Genomic DNA, 22,238 nt, shown 5'->3' on the forward strand with positions numbered 1-22,238 from the left:
GGCTACTTTGTGGGTGGCCACTGGCTCTTCCTAGAGTCGGTATGTGTTTAAGTGTACTGATGAGTATAGTTCGCGACTAAGAGTTTGCAAATTTGGATGACGAAATTTTTGTAAGGAGGGGAGATTGTAAGAACCCGACCCGTGAAATCTAGATTAAATAAATGAGTAAAGGGTAAAAGGTAAATTAGCAGGCTTCGTCGACGAAACCATTGTTCTTGTTGACGAAGGCCCTTATACTGTTCGTCACTGAAATTAAGAGTCTTGTCGACGAAGAGATCCCGAGTGAATTAGAAAATATCATAATGGGGTTCATCGCCAAAGGTAAAGGCTCGTCGACGAAATGCTTGAGATGGTTCGTTGATGAATTTGACTGGGTCATGGGGTCTATAAATATCCATTTCATTTGCTTAGCTGCTAAGAAATCAAAAATCCTCTCTCTCTCTCTCTCTCTCTCTCTCTCTCTCTAGAACCGGCAAGTTCTCCCTCTCTCTCTCTCTCTCTCTACGATTCTTTGCCGTTCATCGCCTGTTTCGATGCTTGGAGGTTACTAAATTGTTTAAAAGAAGAATCTCTATGTTTATACTAGATTGAATCTTTATTTCGAGGATTTTCAGGATTTTCCCTAAAATCAAGGTAAGGAGATTTCGTTTATATTAGTTATTTATGAAATCTAAATCGGTAAAACTATGGGTTACCATTCTACACATGTTTTAGTTACTTATTTAGGAAAATCTATCAGGTGAAATTACGGGATTTTCAGGTTTACAATTTTTGGGAAAATTGGGGGTTTTGGGTATCATCTCCATTTTTGTTGAAAAAGTATATATTTGATTAAATAGCAATATAGAGATGATTGTACCTTTGATTATATGAAACTGTATTTTCGGATTATTTGTTATGAGATTATTTATTTACCCAAATAAGTGTGGAATGAGTTGATATATTGAAATGAGTTGAGTTGTGAAATGTTGAAATGAGAAATAGGAACATGAGTTCCAAATTGTTCTAGGTTTTGTGAAAATGTTGAGTTGGAATAAGGTCGAACGCCGAGGATAATCAAAGAGTGCCGGCTTATCCCCGAATGCTGAGATGTGGAGGCGGGTCGGAATAATACCGTAGGCTGAGAGTGTGAAATACCACTTTCTATACCGATTGATCACCGAAGGGTGTGAGTTCACCATGTTTGCACCGGATGAATCCTGTAGGGCTTACGCAATGCTAGGTTACCGAGGAAGCTGTGTAATGCAGATCGAATTAGGCCGAAGAGTGTGACGACACTAGATAGATCGGTCGTGTTTATGAGATATACTGGAACTGTATTGTAAAAATACTGAAATTGTGAAATGTTATGTTTTATTGTTGAAATAACACTCATGTGCCACACATTGATATAACCTGATTCTCCCTTACTGAGAAATGTCTCACCCCTATCATACAAATGTGTTTCAAGTCTTTCAAGTAGCTGACACTAGCGTCCTAACATTTCAGGAGCGTGGTTGTTGGTTAGCTTTGTAGAGGTACCTGTGTAAGTACTAAACTATGGTCGGGTTGTCGTTTTGGGTTATGTAGACACCCGGGGTATGTTATGTATTTTGGAAATTAGACTATGACATTGTATAGACTCTGGTATGATTTGATGATATGATGGTATGGACTGAATGAAATAGGTTGTATAATTCCGCTGCGTATATTGTGTATGCGATTGTGTATAGAGTATACGTGAACCCTACGGGGTCGAACCCTAATTTTGTGTAGTATTATGGATGTCTGTATGATATAGAGACAGATTAGGTTACAAAATCACACCATGGGGCCCATTTTCAAGTTCAGGCTGTGACATATGGACATTCAATTCCCACTCTCCCCTAGGGGTAAATTTCATTTGAATCATATTCCAATAGGAATTCTACTTTTAGGCCTCATTATATTGTTTTAAGACAATAATGTCTCTATAATACTATATAATCACACTCCATTATTATATTTAAAATAATAAATTATAAATAAAATAAAAGTAAAAATTTTAAATTAGAAAAAATATTGATTATTTTTAATTAGAAAAATATATAAAATGCTAATTAAAGATATTATTCATAAATTTTTTAATTAATAATTGAAGTAATTTTAAATTAGAAAATAATAAATTTTTAGTTAAAATTTTAAATTAGAAATTAGAAAATTTTAAAATGTTAATTATAAATATTAATAGTCAAATTTTAATTAATCTTTCAATAAGACAATATTTAAAATGTCTATTAAAAGTGTTAATATTTATGTTCATAAATATTATAATATATATATATATATATATATATATGTGTGTGTGTGTGTGTGTGTGTGTGTGTGTGTGTACTTTATTAAAACAAGTAATATTATTATTGTTTTACAAAAATTAATATAATAGTTAATATTTGGCACTATATTACCCTCAATTATTTCAATTAACCAATTATTAGTATTAACTGTTTTAAAATTTAATTATAAAAAATTTTAGGATATAAATTTAACTAAGTACATATTTTTGTAGCCTTCTGTATTGAAAAATATAGTTATTACATGTTAAGGCTATAATAATATTTTTCTTAAAATAAGTATTAAGATTTTCATGTTGAATCGAATATTAATGTAGGACTTTTCTCTATTTTTTTGGGAATCCTCTAACACGAAAAACAAACAAAAATATTCTCATAAGACAACATCCTGTTAACAGGAATGAAATTTTTATAATATTATTACATGAGGATATTTTTTATGTAATAAACCAAATGCCCCATTGTTTGAAAAATAGTGTTGGTTAATTAGTATGCATAAACTAAGTAGAAAATAAAGAAGAAAAGTGTGCACTTGACTCTAAAGATAGATTTGCCTTCTTTTATGCGAGTGGTAGCGACACAATTTTTACTAAGATAAAAACTCAAACTTACGACAAATCTCCTACTACCGACACCATAACAATGAGATGATGCATAATATAATTGATTCGTTAATCAATACATATAAAATATATAATTATAAAAAGAGAATATAAGAGGGAGAAACTTTTAACATGAAATTAATTATTGTGGTAAAGGGCATGTAACAACCCAAACTCGAGTGGGTTCCTATATATAAATTTTCAGCAGAAGCAAATAAATCTTAGTTATTTTTATTACCAGAGCACTAATTAGTTTCGTACAAATGTATCTCAAATATTTAAAAATTATCATTTCCTAAAATTCTAAATATACAAATGTAATCCAAATGATATTATACTAATTTTTTATTCTACTATGCTCTTTCTATTCCCGTACTTGCTACACCAAATTTCTGGTACACTCTTCAGAATTATCTGCAATGTCAAATAATGATTGGGGTGAAACGACGCTCGGTAGGTAAATAAGATTATTATTAGTATGTGATCAAAATGAGCTTTCATTGTATTATAATTTCGTAAAATAACATTTGATACTGCAACTTTAAGATTGCATTTAAAATAAAAGTAAATTTAAAAATTTCTGCATAAAATTTTTACCATAAATTATAGTAGTAAAATTTTATAACCATATACTGTAATTATTAAACTGAATTTGTTAACTTTAAAACTGTAACTATAATACTTAATTATATATATACACACACACACTCACACACATATACTATAAAAACCTCCCTTAGGCCTGTTAACTATAAGTCATATTTACTCTCATGACAGGGTTGTGCGGTCCGAATACTGGACTTAACTGGTTAGCCGACTAAACTAAATCAAATTGTAAATTGTAAGTGAGATTTTCTCTATTAAGTCTTGATCCGACCCAGGTGTGCACTCAGGAGAAATCTATTGTCATATAAAATCGCTCTGTAAACAGTGTGGGTGTATTCTGATCCTTTTAAAGTTTAAGTTACAGTACTAAACATCTGTAATTCTGTGATCTTTGAGCCATAAACGGTTTTAAAAACATACTATTATATAATTTGTACATAATTTAGCACATATCAAAGCACTCACTAAGATTGAAGTGTTACGTATCGCCGTCCCCTAATTCAATAATCTCTCGGACTAAGATCCCAAGAATTAGGGCGTTACGTATCACCGCCACCAAATTTAATTTAAACATCCTTGTATATATACTTTATGCAATTAAAACAACATTATAAAAAATTGTATATATAATTATGCAATAAAATAAACAATATCATAATAGTTTTACCATATCTTTTTGTAAACATGCAACATAAATTAATAAGCTCATGCCATACGATTTCTGTGTCAAAAATATTTTCTTGAATAGAGAATAATAATGTTGTAAATTACCCTAGGAGTTTAGAACATTTCTTAACTAAAAAATAAACGCAAATATAATAAAAGTAAAACTGATATAATTAAATATACATAAAAATAAACTTGGGTAAAATTTTAATAAAAACCTAATATAATCAAATTTATTTACTTTAATTTAATCCTATGAAATGATCATAACAAAAATGAGATTGGAACGAGTTGAGGAGTGAGAATTTTAAGTATAGCAAAATTCTCTATCCACTACTGATTCTTTTACTCATTTTTCTTTCTCTTTCTCTTTCTCTTTTTGAAAATTTTCCCGTAATGCAGGTTGTGATCATTTAGTGCGAGGTTCTCCTATTTAATTATAGCCTGTATGATGATGAATGAGTGTGGCGGCTTTTCGTTAATTATATTATACAATCACATGCATGCATATAATAAAGGTGTTGACATAATTGGGAGGGGTTGATGGTAAGGAAATGATGGGACGAGCTCCGTCCTCATCCCATATAATTCACTGCATACTTCATTCATCTTGTTTATATATTATTTTTATATATAATAAATGTCGGTCAAATAATTGAATTGAAATTAATGGGGTGTTGATAATTGAATTGGATAGTTTATAGTAAAAACTTTATATGAGTGAGCATTTTAGAAGAAGAGAACATCACTTGCCATCTTTTCATTATTTTAAGCACATCATGACATGTCCATCAAGTGGCCTTCCGCATGCATATGTATATATATCAATTATTATCATTAGTTGCATGTAAGAGAGAGAATACATACATACATACATATATATGAACATATAATTGAATGTGTGGGGTGTATGTGATATATAAGGATGGATTGGGTGATGGGAAGGGGGCTTTGTTAAGGATGGATTGGGTGATGGGAAGGGGCTTTGTCCCCTTCCAATTATTATTATTATATATATATATATATATATAGAGAGAGAGAGAGAGAGAGAGAGAAGTGGTCACCTCCTATTATTATTATTATTATTATTATATGTAACTATTCATGCATGCATTTGGGTGATGATCCAAAGGTAAGCAAATGATGGGATGGGCTCCGTCCCCATCCCATTTATTATTATTATATTATAATCATATACATACATTGTTAGGAACCTGTGAGCATCCAGATTAAAGTGACACCAAAGATTTAACGTGGTTCGGTCAATAACGACTTACATCCACGGAGCACACAATAATTATTCACTATCTCGCCAGAAAAATTACAATTCTCTCACTCTCTCTCTCTCTCTCTTCTTCCCTTCTTCCTCTCTGCTCTCTCTGAGCTTCTCACTATTGTACATTTCTTGTATTCTCAACCCTCTATTTATAGGGCTCAATATTTAATCACCATTAAATCACAATTAAACATAAATGGGAAGTTATAATGGAGAGATAAATTGCACTAATTTCAACGCATTTTCCAACTCAGCTCCATGAATGGACCGCGTCTCCAACTTAGCTCCTGCTCCTGGCTATCTTCTGGCTCCAGCTCTAACAATCTCCCACTTGGAGACAGATACGCCTCCCCAACCAGTATCATGAATAAATGATGTGCTCAAAACATATGTCTTTAGGCATGAAGACCAATTGAAGTTGAACACAACTTCAACTTCTCTGTAGTCACCATCTTCCTATCTGCTTGATTCATGTGAACTAATCTGATAGCTGTCAACTTCACAACTGGTGTAAAAATGTCGGTGTAGTCAATCCTTTCCTTTTGTTCAAAGCCTTTGACTACCAACCGAGGCTTGTACCTTCTAGAGCCATCATGCTCCTCTTTGATTCTGTACACCCACTTGTTGTGAAGGCCTTTGGGCAACTTCTACATTCTGTTGGAGGTGAGAGACTTTATCTCATCATTCATCGTAAACTCCCACTTGCTCGTATCTACCACCTGACATGTTTCATCATAGCATTCAGGCTCTCCTCCATCTATAGGAAGTAAGTAATCAATATACCTTTTGTTTGGTATATGAGACCGAGTAGATCTCCTAAGCTCCAGAACTACAGTAGGAGATGGTGGTGCGACGATCTGCTCCACTGGTTCCTCCACCTGAGGATTCTCGGTATTCTGCTGATGTATCCCGACACATTCTGAGTGGACCAGTTCTAGTCCCATCTTCTTTGGGGCACGAGTGTTTATCTGGAAACTAACCCTTTTCTGTTTCCCGACTATACAATCCTCACACATGTCAATCTGCACTGAAATAGACATGGAGGCATTTGAGGTTAGAAAAAGTGTTCCAATTTTCTTACCTCGTGCAATCATTAGTACACCCTTTGAAACTTTCCATTCATCGCCAATGAATTTTGTCGTGTATCCCTCATCTACCAGCTAACCAACTGAGATCAAATTCTTTCTTAGGTCTGGAATATACCTGACATCCTTCAGCTTCTATACTGACCCGTTTATATTGATCTTCACAACTCCCTTGCCTATTACGTTACAAGATTGATCGTTGCCAAGGTACACCTTAACGAAATTACCTGGTGTGTACTCCTCTAGGCAATCTCTGCAGCATGTGGCATGAAATGAGGCTCCAGAGTCTAAAACCCAAGACTCCTGCTTGCTCTCCAAAGAGCATATCAACATCTCATCATTCTCGGAAGCAATATTTGCTTCTGTCTTTGCCCTCATTTCAAATTCTTTCTTCTGACTCCTGCACTGGTTCTTATAATGACCAGTCTTTCCACAGTTCTAGAACTCAATAACTTTTGTGCTCTGGGAACCTGTGTCTTGAGTACCTCTGGGAATCTGGATTGAGACCGACTGGGCCTAGATCTGCGCGGTTGTTTGATCGTCCATTCCTATTTCCTCTATCTTGACTCTCCATGTTCAAGGCTGAACTCGAAGTGGAGCCATGGTTCGACTGCATTCTTATTTCCTCCGTCAAAATCATGCTGAAGACCTTATCATATACAAGCTTTGATTCTCCTGCGGAGCTACTAATGGCAGTAACGACACCATTCCAACTTTAAGGAAATTGATTGAGAATCAGTAGGACCCGAATCTCATTATCAAACGTTATCCCGACTGAGGCGAGTTGATCAGACAACTCATTGAAGTTATTCAAATGCCTACTGAAACTTTCACCTACAGACATGTTCATCGTAAATAGTATTTTCATGAGATGTACCTTGTTTGTGGCTGAAGACTGCTCGTATATATTAGAGAGTGCATCCATCAGAGACTTGGTGGATGTTATATGCTTGATATTGAACACCACAGATTTCGACAACGTCATTCTGATGGCTCCGAGGGCTTTTCGATCAAGCAACTTCCACTCGTCCTCATTCATGGATATTGGCTTACCCTTCAATAGTAAGTGCAATTCCTTCCCAAACAAATAATCTTCTATCTGCATCTTCCAAAAACCGAAATTGTTTCCATTGAATATTTTGATTTCTGAGCTCTTTTCATTCGACATATTGATTCTCTAATCTAGAGATGGAATTAACTCAAATGGATAGCGCAGTTGGATCCGGAACAATCGAAAACCCTAGAAATGGTTCAATTCACTCGAAAAACGAACCCAAAATGACTTTGAAAAGCTCAGTCAAAGTTTGGTCAAACCTAGTCAAACTTACTGACTTGGCACCTGCTGACGTGGCGGCTGACGTGGCACCTCTGTTGACGTGGCCCGACTGGCGTCACAGCTAACTCAGCGGTGCTGATGTGGCAGGTTCTGAGATGGCGGGTCAGATCCGGGTGGGGGACCGGATCTCGGGTTAACCCGGGTCTAAGTGATCTGCTGGGTCGAGTCGGGAAGTGAACCGGGTCGGGTTGAGGCTATTCGGGCGAGGAAGATGCGTGCAACGCGTGCAGCACGTGAGGGACTGGTCATCGATGCGTGGAGAGGGGTCTTGCTCTGGCAAGGCGCGTGAGGGCGCGCGAGCCTTCGTCTGAACTCCGTTCGAGCTTCGGCTTGCACGGTTCTCTTCATCTCGGCGAGCTGAATGCGATGGTGGCCTCAAAACGAACTTTTGATTCACTGGATAGAGCTCTGATTTCGGGATCACTTTCGATCTGGCTTTTCTTCTTCAACTAGTCTCTGATACCACTTGTTAGGAACCTGTGAGCATCTAGATTAAAGTGACACCAAAGATTTAACGTGGTTCGGTCAATAACGACCTACGTCCACAGAGCACACACCAAATATTCACTATCTCGCCGAAAAAATTACAATTCTCTCACTCTCTCCCTGTGATGACCCAAATATATATATATATATATATATATATATATATATATAATTAAAGTACAATAATAATAAAATAATAAAAATGGTCATTAAGTTAATATCAATACAGAAGTAGTTTTCTGTAGGATCCTTGATTCCATGTTTGATGCCTAAGAAAGACCTTGTCTTAGAGAGTGCTCAGAGACCATTGTGGCTCAGTCGCTCCGTGGAGATCGGCCTGGTCAAAATGAAATTTCATAAGATAAACAGGATAGACACTGTTTGTACACGTAAATAAGTATATATACATAAAATAGTGTTTTGACAGACATAATTTGTAGAAATACATAATAAGATGATAATAATATAGGTATCATATGTGGGACCCACAAGACTATGTGGGGTCCACATGAGTCCAGGAACCACACGACACTGTTTATATACGTAAATAAGTACATAAAATAATGTTTTGACTGATATAATTTGTAGAAATATATGATAAAATAATAATAATATAGGTATCCTATGCGGGGCCCACAAGACTGTGTGGGGCCCACATGAGTTCCGAAGCCGTATGGAGGTTTACACGAGTCTCAAAGTTATATAGGATGCATAAAATCGTATAAGAGTTATTCGAGTTATGCAGGATCCATTCGGGTCTCGAAGTTGTGTGGGGCCCACATGAGTTTTCAAAATTTAAATTTAATTCTTGTTCAAAAATAAATAATAAAATAAATAAATACTCAAAATAGTTTAAAAGTAAAAACAATGATAATAATAATGATAATAATGATTAATAAAAATAATAAAATAATTAATTAACTAATTGACTAATTAATTAGGTAAGTGATTAATTAACAATTTATTTAATGGGAATGGTGGCAAGCACTCCCACATGGCCTCCATCCCCATCCCATACTCAACCCATACCTTACCAATTCTTTAATTTTAAAAAAATTATAATTTCACCTATCTCCCCACAATTTTATAAATTTCATTTCTTCCCCAAAATTTTCCTATAAATAGGGAGCTCTCAACCTTCATTTTTCACAACAATTTTTCAAAGAAGAGAAGGATTAGTGAGTGAAAGAATTTGTGGTGGAGAGAGAATTTTTGAATAAATTCTCAATCACCCACTCTTTCCGATCTTATTTCTTAGAGATAGTTACAGTATTCGTAAGGAATAAGGTAAGTAAATTTTGATTATGTTAGTTTTTTTTTTTTAAATTCATACCCGAGTTTATTTTATAAGTAAATTTCAATTATGTTAATTAGTTCCACAAAATTTCCATGAATTTATTTTTACACGTATTTAATTATACCAGATCTATCTTTAATATACTTGCATATATTTTTGGGTTAAGAAATGTTCTAATCCCCTCCGATAAATTTTCAGCATTTATTTCTATTCAAAAATAAAATTGTATATATTTTTAACATAAAAATTATGTGGCATGAGTTTATTTATACGTTACATTTTTTATGAAAATATGAGTAAAGATGAGATTTTTACGTTATTATTTTAAATTGCATATATTATAATAAGATGATTTTAAAACCCCTTATAGTAACGAAAGTTCAAAGTTACAGGTGCTCGATACCGCAGCTTAAAGTTTATACGGATCAGAGTGCACCCACACTGTTTACAGAGTGGTTATTTATGTTAGTGAATTTCTCTTGAGTGCACACCTGGTTTCGGACCAAGACTTAATAAGGAAAATCTCACTTAAAGTTTACGTACGTTGATTTAGTTTGGTCGGCCAGTCAGTTAAGTCCAGTCTTCGGACCGCACAACCCAGTCATGGGAGTAAACATGACTTACGGCAAACAGACCTAAGGGTGGTTTTCACAATATATGTTTATACATATTTAATTACGTGCACAAAATTACTGATGATTTGAAGGAAAAGTATAAGTTTACATGAAAATGATCATTTTAGTGCTTAAATGACGATAAAAAGAAAACGTATAAGGAAAAGTATATGTATATTTATCATTAAATATTTATACAGTTTTAAAGTTAAAAATTTAATTTAACAGTTATAGTATATGATTATAAAATTTTACTGTTATAGTTGATGGTAAAAGTTTTATGTAGAAATTTTTAAATTTATATTTATTCTAGAGACAATTTTGAAGTTATAATATTAAATATTGTTTTACGAAATTTTTAAAAAAACTCATTTTTGTCACATACTAATAATAATCTTATTTATTTACTGAGCGTCGTCTCACTCCAATCATATTTTTATTTCAGATAACTCTGAAGAGCATGTTGAAAATCAAGCTTAGCAAGCATGCGGGTGGGGATAGAAAAATAAAGATTATTTAGAAATATTAGTATGATGCCATATATTTATGCTATGTAATTTTTCTTCTTTTGAAATAAATGATTGTAATATGGATAATTAGTGCTCTGGTTTAATAATAATTGAGTTTATTTGCTTTCGCTGTAAATCAATGGTAAAAAGTTTATATCCCAGGCCCCTTGGGGTTGGGGTGTTACACTCTCTCTCTTCCTCCCTTCTTCCTCTCTGCTCTCTCTAAGCTTCTCACTATTGTACATTTCTTGAATTCTCAACCCTCTATTTATAGGGCTCACTATTTAATCACAATTAAATCACAATTAAACATAAATGGGAAGTTACAATGGAGAGATAAATTGCACTAATTTCAATGCGTTTTCCAACTCAGCTCCATGAATGGACCGCGTCTCCAACTCAGCTCCAGCTCCTGGCTGTCTTCTAGCTCCAACTTTAACATACATACATACATACATACATACATACATATATATATATATATATATATGTCATTATCAAATACAATATTATATATACTTATTGTGCATATTATTTGTGAATAAAGTGTGACTAGTAGAATGAATACAGTAAAAGTCAGTATAAATTAGATTATTTTATTATTTATTATGAAGGAAGAAGTAAGTTCGAGTCCAAAACTCGTATGGGCTCCCACGCAACTTTGAGACCTATGTGGATCCTAAACAACTTTGAGACCTTATGTGGGCCCCACACAGTTTTAAGACCCATGTGGCCCCACACAACTTCGATAGGCCCCACACGGCCTCATGAGCCCCCTATGCGCTAGATGTGAGAAAGATCACGAGACAACTTAATGTATTACATAATAATTTTATATTTGCATGCATGTGTGAATGAGTATAGTGATATGTGGGATGACCACCTTTATTACGAAATTTATGAAGTGTATACAAGAACACTTACATTATTATTATTTTATCATATATTTCTACAATGTATGTCAGTTAAAAAATATTATTTTATATATGTACTTATATATATACACTAACTGTGTCTATTTTATTTATCTTATGAAATTTCACTTTGATCAGATCGACCTCCAGGGAGTGACTGAGCCGCAATGGTTTCTGAGCACTCACTTAGACAAAGTCTTTATTGAGCATCAAACATGAAATTCAGGATCCTAACAGAGAAACACTTTCGTATTGATACTAACTAAATGATCATTTTATTATTTTTTTATTATTATTATGCTCTACTCGTATATATATTAGAGTCATTATAGGGCATCTTTATTTGTAGATAAATCACTAAATTAGTATCTATTTAAAAAGATACGGGGGCAAGGTCTTAAATTTCGAAGCTTCAAAAGTATGAAAACTTCAAAGGCAACTTTGATTTCGATGTCAATTTCGATTTCGATTTCGATTTGAAAAAATAACGGAAATCAATAGTAAAACATGAAATTCTTTGTGAAATACATCTATGTTGTGTATGATGTGGAAAAGTTGTAATATAATATGTTTATCAAACATATTTGTAAGAGAATGTGCATTAAACATATTCAATTTATATAAATAAAATTTATAAATTATTTAAATATTATTTATTATACATGACAATTTAGAACTAAATGGTTAAATAAAATGTTGTTGTAAGATTATCTTTTCATATAATTTCAAATAATAATATTTTGTTTTGATAAAAAATAAATAAAATGAATTATGAGAGAAACTTCACTTCACTCTTAACTATCTTATTTGAATTTTGAGGAAATTTCTTTGTCTGGTTAAAACTTCAATAAGTTTCGTTAAAATTCTGAGATTTCGATAAATTTCGATTGATTTGTTGAGATTTCGACAGAATTCTGAGATTTCGATTTTGAGAGTGAAAGAAATAAAAAATTTTGATTAAAATTTTGACAATTTCATAGAAATTTAAGACCTTGAAAAGTTATAATTGTTTTCAAAATGTGCAACTATTATCTCTTTATTTAAAATTAAGTAATTTAGTAAAAACTGGATAGGAGTAATTTTATAACTTCTACGCCGATTTTAGTAGAGGGGGCACTCCACATGAGGCATGTAAATTCTCATAATTTCGTTATTTGTCTCCGAAAAGAGAGAATAATTTTGTCGCAAAATCGTATTAGCAACGAAACTATTTTGTGGCAAAATCCTGTTTAATAGTTTTTAACCTAGCCCATCCCTCCTGGCCTGGGATCTCTCCCTTCTGCTTCTCTCTCTGCTCCACCACTGCCGGCACGGTCATACTCCAGGACGCCGTTGTCGACCGAGTCGCCGTCGCCATTGTCTACCTGTTGGAGTAGCCCTCCGGTCGACGCCTCTCTCTTACCCTCCCTCCGCGACGCCGCCGGAGAAGCGAAGCGAGCTCTTCATCCTTTGGATTTTAACCAAACAAGTGAGTTTGAGAATTTGTCAACATTTTTTTTAAAAAATTTTGAAATTTCTAAAACTTACGTTTGTATATTTTACATTTATGCATGAATAGGATTTAGTGTTCAATGGAGGACATACGCATCAATTATTTCAGATAGAATTAGCTTGCTACCCTGTACTGCCGTACATATTATGCTTTTTAGCTTTAAATCTTTCTTAATGTGTTATGAACCACTCAACCATACAAAATCTTGAACTGAAGCTTTTGTTCTTTTATAATTAAATTCGTGGAGTTGATTGGGGAGTTGAAGGAACTCATACTCCGTTTGGTTGTTCAGAATGTGTATGAAAAAATAGAGTAAAAATTTGAAACTTATAATAGCGACTTAAATTCAAACCGTATAAATTTCTGGCGGTTTTCTGCATTGTTTTTCAAAGCTTGTCTCCATTTTTGAAAGTTGAAAACACATAAAAATTACATAGAAAAGGATTGTTGAAAAGCGAAAAAATTACATTGAGGATTGTTCTTGGGAAATGCTGAAAAGTATTTTTTATACGTCGTTTGATAAGTTGACTCCAAAACTAATGAGTTCTGGAAAATTCTCGCTGCCACTATATTGAATCCTGAATTTTGTGATCCGGTTTTTATATATTTTCCTTTTTTTGTGACAAAGTGGAGTATTGGTTCCCCTGGATGGAACTGAGCTCAAATGAATGATGTTATAATCCATGACATTACGTAGGTTCATAGACCCATGCCATGACCTATTAGATTAGTCCTTATAACCATTATTTTTTGAGCGCCAATTCATAGGTTAAAAGCATGTACTTGCCCAATTTGTTTTTTGTTTTTTGTTCTTTACGCATTTGGATGGTCTATCGTACTGATGTTTTAAATGGAATAATTTAGTTTCTGTTGGAAACCCTTCAATTATAAGACTACTATTTTATGACATGGAACAAAATCCAAGTTTAAAAATTCAAGGTTGGGTCATGCATCTGTTTGTGCATTCTTCAGTACATCTCATGCATGCTAGTTTTAGTTTATTTCTCCTTTTTGCTGATCGAAAAGAATATTTAAGATTATATCACATATATAAATGCATATACGGCACCAAAATTTTTAACTAATTGTTTGGTTAATTTCATATGAACTATGATTTCTTTTTCATTTTCATGTGTTTTGAAGAGTATTTCACTATTTCTTCTTTGGTTATGGAAATGAATCTATAGTTTAATTGTTTTGTTAATTTTATGTAATGAGTATATACTAATACCTGTATGTAGAGAATATATTCATTATGAGTAATGATAACAGTATTAATAGTAGAAATTTAGCAATAATATTATATTTGAATGTATTTAATGAATAACAATGGAAACGATAATGTGGTGCATAACCCCTAATTTAGTAGTGACATGTACAATTCAAAATTGACTACACCCAAATGGAAGATAAATGTTTTACCCAAAATCTAACTAATCTATCTCTATACTAATACGTGTATGAAGAGAATATACTCATTATTTATATTCATTATGAGTAATGATAGAAGAAATTTAGCAATAATATTATATTTGAATATATTTTATGAATAACAATGGAAACAATAATGTGGTGCATAACCCCAAATTTAGTAGTGACATGTAAAATTCAACATTGACTACACCCAAATGGAAGAAAAATGTTTTACCCAAAATCTAACTAGTCTATTTCTATACTAATACGTGTATGTAGAGAATATACTCATTATTTATATTCATTATAAGTAATAATAACAGTATTAATCAAAGACATTTAACAATAATATTATATTTGAATATATTTTATGAATAACAATGAAAACAATAATGTGGCACATAACCCCTAATTTAGTAGTGACATGTACAATTTAAAATTAACTATACCCAAATGGAAGAAAAATGTTTTACCCAAAATCTAACTAATCCGTCTCTTCAGTATTGAACGTCGAAAGTGAGATTTTTTTTTATTTTTTATTTTACTAAGATCGATGCAGAAGCTTTAAGTTCATTCATGTGATTTAAACATTAACTAAAATGTTAACAATACTTAAGGTACTTATTGATAGAAAAATATTAAGGTATTGTATTAATACTGTTGATTATGTCTTGAATTCCTTTCCCTAGGCTCGCTAAGAGCTCCTTTGATATGGATTTGACGTGACTACTTGTTTAGTGTTTGTAGGTCTCTCTCTCTCTCTCTCTCTCTCTCTCTCACACACACACACACACACACACACACACACACACACACACACATTCTCTTCTACATGAAGTTGGGTGCATTTGGAGTTCTGATCTTCATAGATTTTGTTGCACGTCCTTCTGATACATAGTGAAAATCCTCTCCTCCTTGGACATAGGCTTAGAAACCTTAAAATCTTGGTTTATCCTTTTGTCTCTGTGTGTGCGCATGCTCTTATTTTTTTTTTTTTGTGTGTGTGTTTTATTGTTGTGTTGATTTGTAGTTTGGTGGTACAAATATGTTAGAGGATATGTAAACTATACATTAAATTAATAATAATAAAAATTGTATATAGTAGGAATAATGAAAAGAACAATGAGAAGTATGCTTAAAAAATAACATCTACAGGCTCTATAATCAATTTTATCCTTACAAGTAGCATTACATGTTATGTGGTTGGAGTTATTGTTTGTTTTAGATTTTTTTTTTTCAAAAAAAAAAAAAAAAAAACCACTAAAAAACCATTGATTTTTTATTGAGCGTAAAAATCATTTTTAATGTAACTTCAAACTAGGAAATAAGAGTTGGCTTTAAATATCAAAATAGACGGTAGATTTTCTAACATGTGTTTAAACATTGATGATGATGACAACAATGACTAATTCAATGGTTTTTGTACATAAATCTTTAGGAGTAGCACTATAAGATGTGATTTAAAATGTAGAAGTGCTTCAAGTGTGCTTTGTGAATGCCCTTAAAATTAAAAGGGAAGTTTTATAGGACGACTATAAGACCAGCTATGCTATATATGGATCAGAATGTTGAGCGACGAAGAAACATAATATCCAAAAAGTAAAATTTGTCGAGATGAGAATGCTTAGATGAATAAGTGACATAACACTGAAAGATAAATTAAGGAATGAACATATTCACGATATGTTATGTGTAGCTCCTATAGAAGATAAGATAAGGGAGGGATGACTCAGATGGTATGGTCTGTATGGACACTTGCAACATAGGCTACATAGTGCGCCAATGAGGAAGAGTGAGTTAGTTACTATGGAGGGCAGTAGAAAAGGTAAGACTAGACTCAAAATAACTTGGAATGAGATAGTGAGTAAGGATTTAATAGCCCTAAATCTATCAAAAGAAATGGTCAATGATCGCATATATTGGCGGAAAAGGATTCATATAGTTGACCCCACCTAGTGGGACTTAAAGGCTTGGTGTGTTGTTGTATTCATGCTTATGATCTTAGCTCTCTTCAAAAGCTATTGTTGGATATGCACAACTAGTTGTATGGTAGGGATACCATTGTCGAAATATGATAGCATGAGTTCTTCAAGAAATCAATGTTAAAATGACCAAGTACTCACAGAAAATTTAAGATAGCAACAGAGAAAAATTGTAAGCCTCTTGCAGGCCTTTTGCGTTATGTATTTTGGAGCTACTGTGCTTATTGTCCTTTCAAATGTTATCTTTGGCAGAGAATATCTTTTAGTCATATTGGATCATCAAAGAATGTTTCAAGCTGATCCGACGAAAAAGTTATCTTTTAGGCGCTGCATTAGTGACGGAGATCTGGTTATTGTATATGAGAGGCATGACAACATGAAGGCTGTCAAAGTGTGTGAAGGTTCTGTGCTCCAGAACCGTTTTGGCTTATTTAAACATTCAGACTGGATTGGGAAGCCCTTTGGGTCCAAAGTGTTGAGCAATAAGGGTGGATTTGTTTACGTGCTAGCACCAACGCCTGAACTATGGACTTTGGTTCTAAGCCACAGGACTCAGATCCTCTATATTGCAGATATTAGCTTTGTGATATTGTACCTGGAAATAGTTCCCGGCTGTGTGGTTCTCGAGTCAGGCACTGGAAGCGGATCATTAACTACCTCACTTGCAAAGGCTGTAGCTCCCACTGGACATGTCTATACATTTGATTTTCATGAACAAAGGGCTATATCAGCAAGGTACAAAATTGAGATCTTCGTGATTAAAGTCTTTTTCTGACATTATCTGGTAATTACAATGTTATGGTTATTCTTGTTTTACTTATGGTTTAAGTTAAGTCATTTTTCCTTTTAATTAACCAGAAAAAATTAACCTTCAGTAAAAAGACCCCATGTGCAACTTGATGTATTTGAAAGCATCTGAAATCTGTAAAAATGATATTATTAAATTTTACAATCATCTACACTGGTGGAGGAGATTACTAAAGAGGAGGTAGAAGCTCAAGATCTTTTGGATAAAATGAATTTAAAGTTGACTGATTTTAGAGGAAATGAAGTGCGTTTGAAAGGTGGCAAAAGTCAAAAGAAAAGAGAATTAGAGAATTTGAAGAGCTTGGTAAATTATGATGGAAGGGGTTGGAATAGGGGTTTCCTTGGTTAATTTTGTCTAGTTTTATTTTGTGACCTCGAGGTGTTTTTTTTTGCCCTTTGTTGATCTTTTTTTGTTATTCGGTGGAGTCCTTGTCCCTGCATGTTGTACCTTCTCTCTTTCTAACTAATATAGCTTCTTTTATTATCTAAAAATATAAAATTTACTATCATGATCTTAACAGTAAGCTCCATTGATCCAAAAGTGAAGACTTTGTTTTTCACCATCTCCAACAAAGCTTTCGTTCTCTGAAAAGCCTTGCATTCCTTTCTCTGTGAATAACCTGCAACAGGACCAACAGAATAACATCCTGTGCATCCTTCCCTGCTCTACTCTGGAAGCCCCTCCAAGCAGAAGGCTCCTTCTCTACCATACCCATCACAGCCCATTGAATTCCCATAGCAGCGTATGCAAAACCCAACAGAAACCTTGAATACAAGAGCAGGTGGTTTACCACTGTTTCTTGAATCCTGCAAAGATAGCCCTCTCCTTATTAGGTTAAAATTCCACGCCCCGTTCCTCTTCCCAAAAAATGTGGAAAAAAGAGTTGCAGAAATCTAGGGAAACTGAAATGGCAACTCATTTTCTTGAAACCTCGAAAAATATGTTCACAAAATACTGAAAATTTTGAGAATTGGCAAAATATCCACCCCCAAAGCACCCCCCCAAAAAAGGCATGAAGGACTGTTTTATTGCATAGAGTTTGGCTCATTTAATTGAGGCATTTAATAGCGACTTATTATTCTGATCTACCTGACTTGACCACTAAAAAGATATTTATTGACGAGAGAGTTGCTTTTTTGTTTTTTTGAACGGCAAAAGAAAGAAGTGAATTAAAGGGTGCCATCCAAACACAAAAAGAAGGGACCAGAAATCACTTACTGTATGTTTGGCAGAGGCCACGGATTTGTATTTGTGGGGATTTGGATAATCTGTAATATAAAATTATATCAATTTATCTAAGTCCACCCAAGTTCAAATTTGAGGCCTAAAATCCATGCTTCCAAACGCAACATTAATAAGCAAGAAATCCACAAAATCTATGACTATATGAGTATCTAAAATGTATAAGCCATCAAACCAACTAAGGGAACTAAGCCATCCATCTATCAAAAAAGAGGTGTATCTTTTTCTTCTGAAAGCTTTTTTATTTTTCTCCCTCCAGACGTATAAAAATAAAGGGAGAGGGATCATGAACAAAAAATTTTTCTTGTCTGCACCTAAGCAGGTGCTACTCCAAGCCCAGATTTCCTTGTCAACAGTTTTGGCTGTAGCCCAACTTTGACCAACCAAGGGTAATAGCCAAATCATAGAGGTTTTTAGTCCAAAAGCAATGCAGCAGGATGCGATCCACTGATTTAGCAGTTTCTTTGTGCCCAAAAAGCATCTAGTTACCAAAACATTTCCCCCATTTTTGCAGATTGTCAATGGTAAGTTTCTGCCCAGAGTCACGTCCCAAGCAAAGGGGGGCTTCGCTGGTGCCCTTTTTTTGAATAGCCTTCCAAGGGAAGTTAAATCTGTCTGAAAAGTTATATCTGTTCAGTTCCTTGTAAAATGAATTAGTCTGAGTTTGGCCCCCCTTTTGGATGAACCTTACTTTTTAAACAGTAAAATTTGGGTATAACATGTCTGTAAATAGCTTTTTCAGATTTCAAAGAGCTAAATTTTATTTTGTTTTTAAATTTTTTAATATTTTTTTTTACTATTATTATTTGGAGAACTTTGGAAAGTTACTGATTTAAAGCTTTCAACTTCTTTATGAAACACTCTGGATCAACTTTTTCCTTTTATCAACTCCTTTTCCAAAGCAGGGATAAACAACTCAAATCTAAAAAAATTTGGAAAAAGTTTCTAATTTGCAGTAATGAGAATTCCTTTCCAAAAGTGATATTCCATTCCACACCATTTTCTGATGATTAAATATTCACTAAAGCATCTTAATTACAGGCGCCGCAAAGCTGTAGAGATCAGGAAATTGAGTGATTTAGTCTTAAGGGGGTATTCTTATACCAAATATCATGCCAAAAGAAGGTACTGTTGCCATTTCCTACTTTAAAATGGATGTAATGGGAAAAAACCTCCCACCACTTCCCAATCCAATTCTATTCTACCATATGGTTCTCTGGCCTCTATAGAGACCGACCCATTATGATTGGTTCCATATTTAGCTACAGTGATGGTCCTCCGAAGATATGAATCTCCAGTGCCATTTGCCAAGGAGCACTTTGTTGAATATGGTAAGCAATTAGTCTGAAACCATCTAATTGAATAGGTTGTTTGGCAATTCTCCATTTGATCAAATGGTATTCAAATTCCTCTCCCATGTTACTCCAAAGCATTTTTTTGAATGTGTTCGATACTTTTGGCCGTTGAGCAAGTATGGTAACAAGAGACTGCGATTAATAAGAATACTTTTCCACCCGTTGACCGATAATGATGCTTCTAGCCAGCAAATCTTTTTTTTTTCCCCAAACCCTTCAGCAACAGGTTTCCAAACAACTTTATCCTTGGCTTTGGCTCCAAGGGGAAGCCCTAGTAGTTCAATGGGAATGCCCTCCATTTACATCCTAAGATACCTTCCATAAGCCTCACCTCCACCCTGCCTCCTGTGGGGGATAGGCTCACTCTTCATCAAATTGAATTTGAACTCAAAAACAGCTTCAAAGCAGAGAAGAATGAAACTGAGGTTGAGGATTGGGCCCCAGAAAAGATGATAGTGTTATCTCTGAAAAGGAGGCCTGAGATTGCCATTTCCAAGAGAGAGTTGCCATCTTAAAATAGAATTGCTGCTCATGCAAAGTTAAAGTTGGGATTCTTATTACACTTCACTTTATGAGGTACACTTGTTTAACCAGGAAAATATGATCTAGCATAGTTCAGAATGGACACAATTTATTGTGCTAGAATTACATAAATGTACCAAAATGTTGATCTGATGTCTTTTTCCCTGGTACAGGGAAGATTTTGAGAAGACAGGTCTGAGTAGCTTAGTCACTGTGGGGGTTAGAGATATTCAAGGCCAGGGCTTTCCTGATGAACATTCGGGGTTGGCAGATTCTGTCTTTCTGGACCTACCCCAACCTTGGCTGGCCATTCCCTCCGCTAGTAAAATGCTGAAACAAGATGGAATTTTATGCTCATTTTCACCATGCATTGAGCAAGTACAACGTTCATCAGAAACTCTTAGGTCAGATTTTACTGGTAAGATCTTCTCCAATAGATTGTTCTGTTTTTAGATTAAGCAGTGTTCATGTTGTATGGAATTTTCTTATTTTTTAAAGCTTTTTTTTTTTTTTTTTCTTCCATTGCTTTCTTTTATGAAATCTTTTTGCTTGTTAGCTGTTCCATGCTAAAAGTTTATCAATGTTGGATAGTTCATATATATGTGTCTTGTGCTTGTTTACAGATATAAGGACATATGAGGTGCTCCTCCGGCCATATGAAGTTCGAGAAGTGAAAACGAATTGTGGTCAGGACAATGTTAGTGGTTCCTTTGGGCTGCTTCCATGCAAGAGGCGGCAGCGTTCAATTGAAGAAAACAATGCAGATGAGATTCCTAGTTCTACAGTATGGGCGAGGCCATCAGCTGAGACCAGAGGCCACACTGGCTATTTGACATTTGCCAGACTTAAATGCTTCGGTTGAAGAACATAGCCATTTTTACATCCACATGTAGGGTCCGAGCTTGAAGTTCCTTTTAGTTCAGGTCATCGGGAATACCCTTGTCCTGCTTGTCTGAAATTTTGATGTCTTGACACAATTTTGACCAGTAATTTTTGGTGTCCATAATTTACCATCATGTTTTCAGCTTCAAATTAATGTATTTATCTGATTCTTGTATGATGGATGAGTTCTTATGGTCTGATTTGTGCATTATTTTTTTTTTTCAAAAGACCCACTTGGAATATTTTCCTAATCCTGGCCAAGAAACTCTTGTAGATGCCCAACATTTGTTTAAAAGAATTAAAATATTGACTTTGTCATTGGAGCAATCATCATCAGGTTACCAATCCTCGAGGGCGGTGACCTCATTATACGTTTGCAAGGACCAGCCCCCTCTTGTGGGTTTTTTGGGTTGATTGTTTTCTTTCTGAAAACAGGGAGGACAAAAACTGAAGGCATCAACGGAAGGGCCAAAATGAGGAGAGTGTGTGGCTTAAGATTGGGACTGCATGGAATGGCTCCAAAGAAGTCTCAATGGAAATGGAAATGGAAATGGAAATGGTATGGTGGGCGCCAAAATGAGGAGAATGTGTGGCTTAAGATTGGGACTGCATGGAATGGCTCCAAAGAAGTCTCAATGGAAATGGAAATGGAAATGGAAATGGAAATGGTATGGTGGGCGCCTAGCTGGTCCATGTTTGGTTTGTCAAGTTGGGATTCTCTGCGCCACATCATCGTTGCTCTCTGTATGGTCACCATGTTTAACATTATTGTCTTCCCATCCTAACATTATTGTCTTCCCATCCATTCATTTCCTGCAATTGATGAGCACCACCCAACG

The 22,238-nt window shown here is 34.4% G+C and overlaps 1 protein-coding gene across 1 annotated transcript; it reads left to right on the forward strand.

The window, feature by feature from the left end:
• The first annotated feature begins 12,832 nt into the window (after positions 1–12,832).
• LOC131168466 (uncharacterized) lies at positions 12,833–21,574 on the forward strand. Its single transcript, XM_058127910.1, has 4 exons — positions 12,833–13,171; positions 16,843–17,325; positions 20,691–20,935; positions 21,141–21,574. Exons 2-4 carry the CDS (start codon positions 16,877–16,879, stop codon positions 21,377–21,379), a joined length of 933 nt encoding a protein of 310 aa, XP_057983893.1. The 5' UTR covers positions 12,833–13,171; positions 16,843–16,876; the 3' UTR covers positions 21,380–21,574.
• Positions 21,575–22,238: the final 664 nt, after the last annotated feature.

The sequence above is a fragment of the Malania oleifera genome, chromosome 11, assembly GCF_029873635.1.
Source record: "Malania oleifera isolate guangnan ecotype guangnan chromosome 11, ASM2987363v1, whole genome shotgun sequence".
Taxonomy (NCBI): domain Eukaryota; kingdom Viridiplantae; phylum Streptophyta; class Magnoliopsida; order Santalales; family Ximeniaceae; genus Malania; species Malania oleifera.

Coding starts and splice junctions, on each gene's coding strand:
- LOC131168466 (XM_058127910.1), top strand. CDS start 16,877: ATGTTTCAAGCTGATCCGACGAAAAAGTTATCTTTTAGGCGCTGCATT. Junction 17,326..20,690: donor CAAAGGGCTATATCAGCAAG/GTACAAAATTGA, acceptor TCCCTGGTACAG/GGAAGATTTTGAGAAGACAG. Junction 20,936..21,140: donor TCTTAGGTCAGATTTTACTG/GTAAGATCTTCT, acceptor GCTTGTTTACAG/ATATAAGGACATATGAGGTG.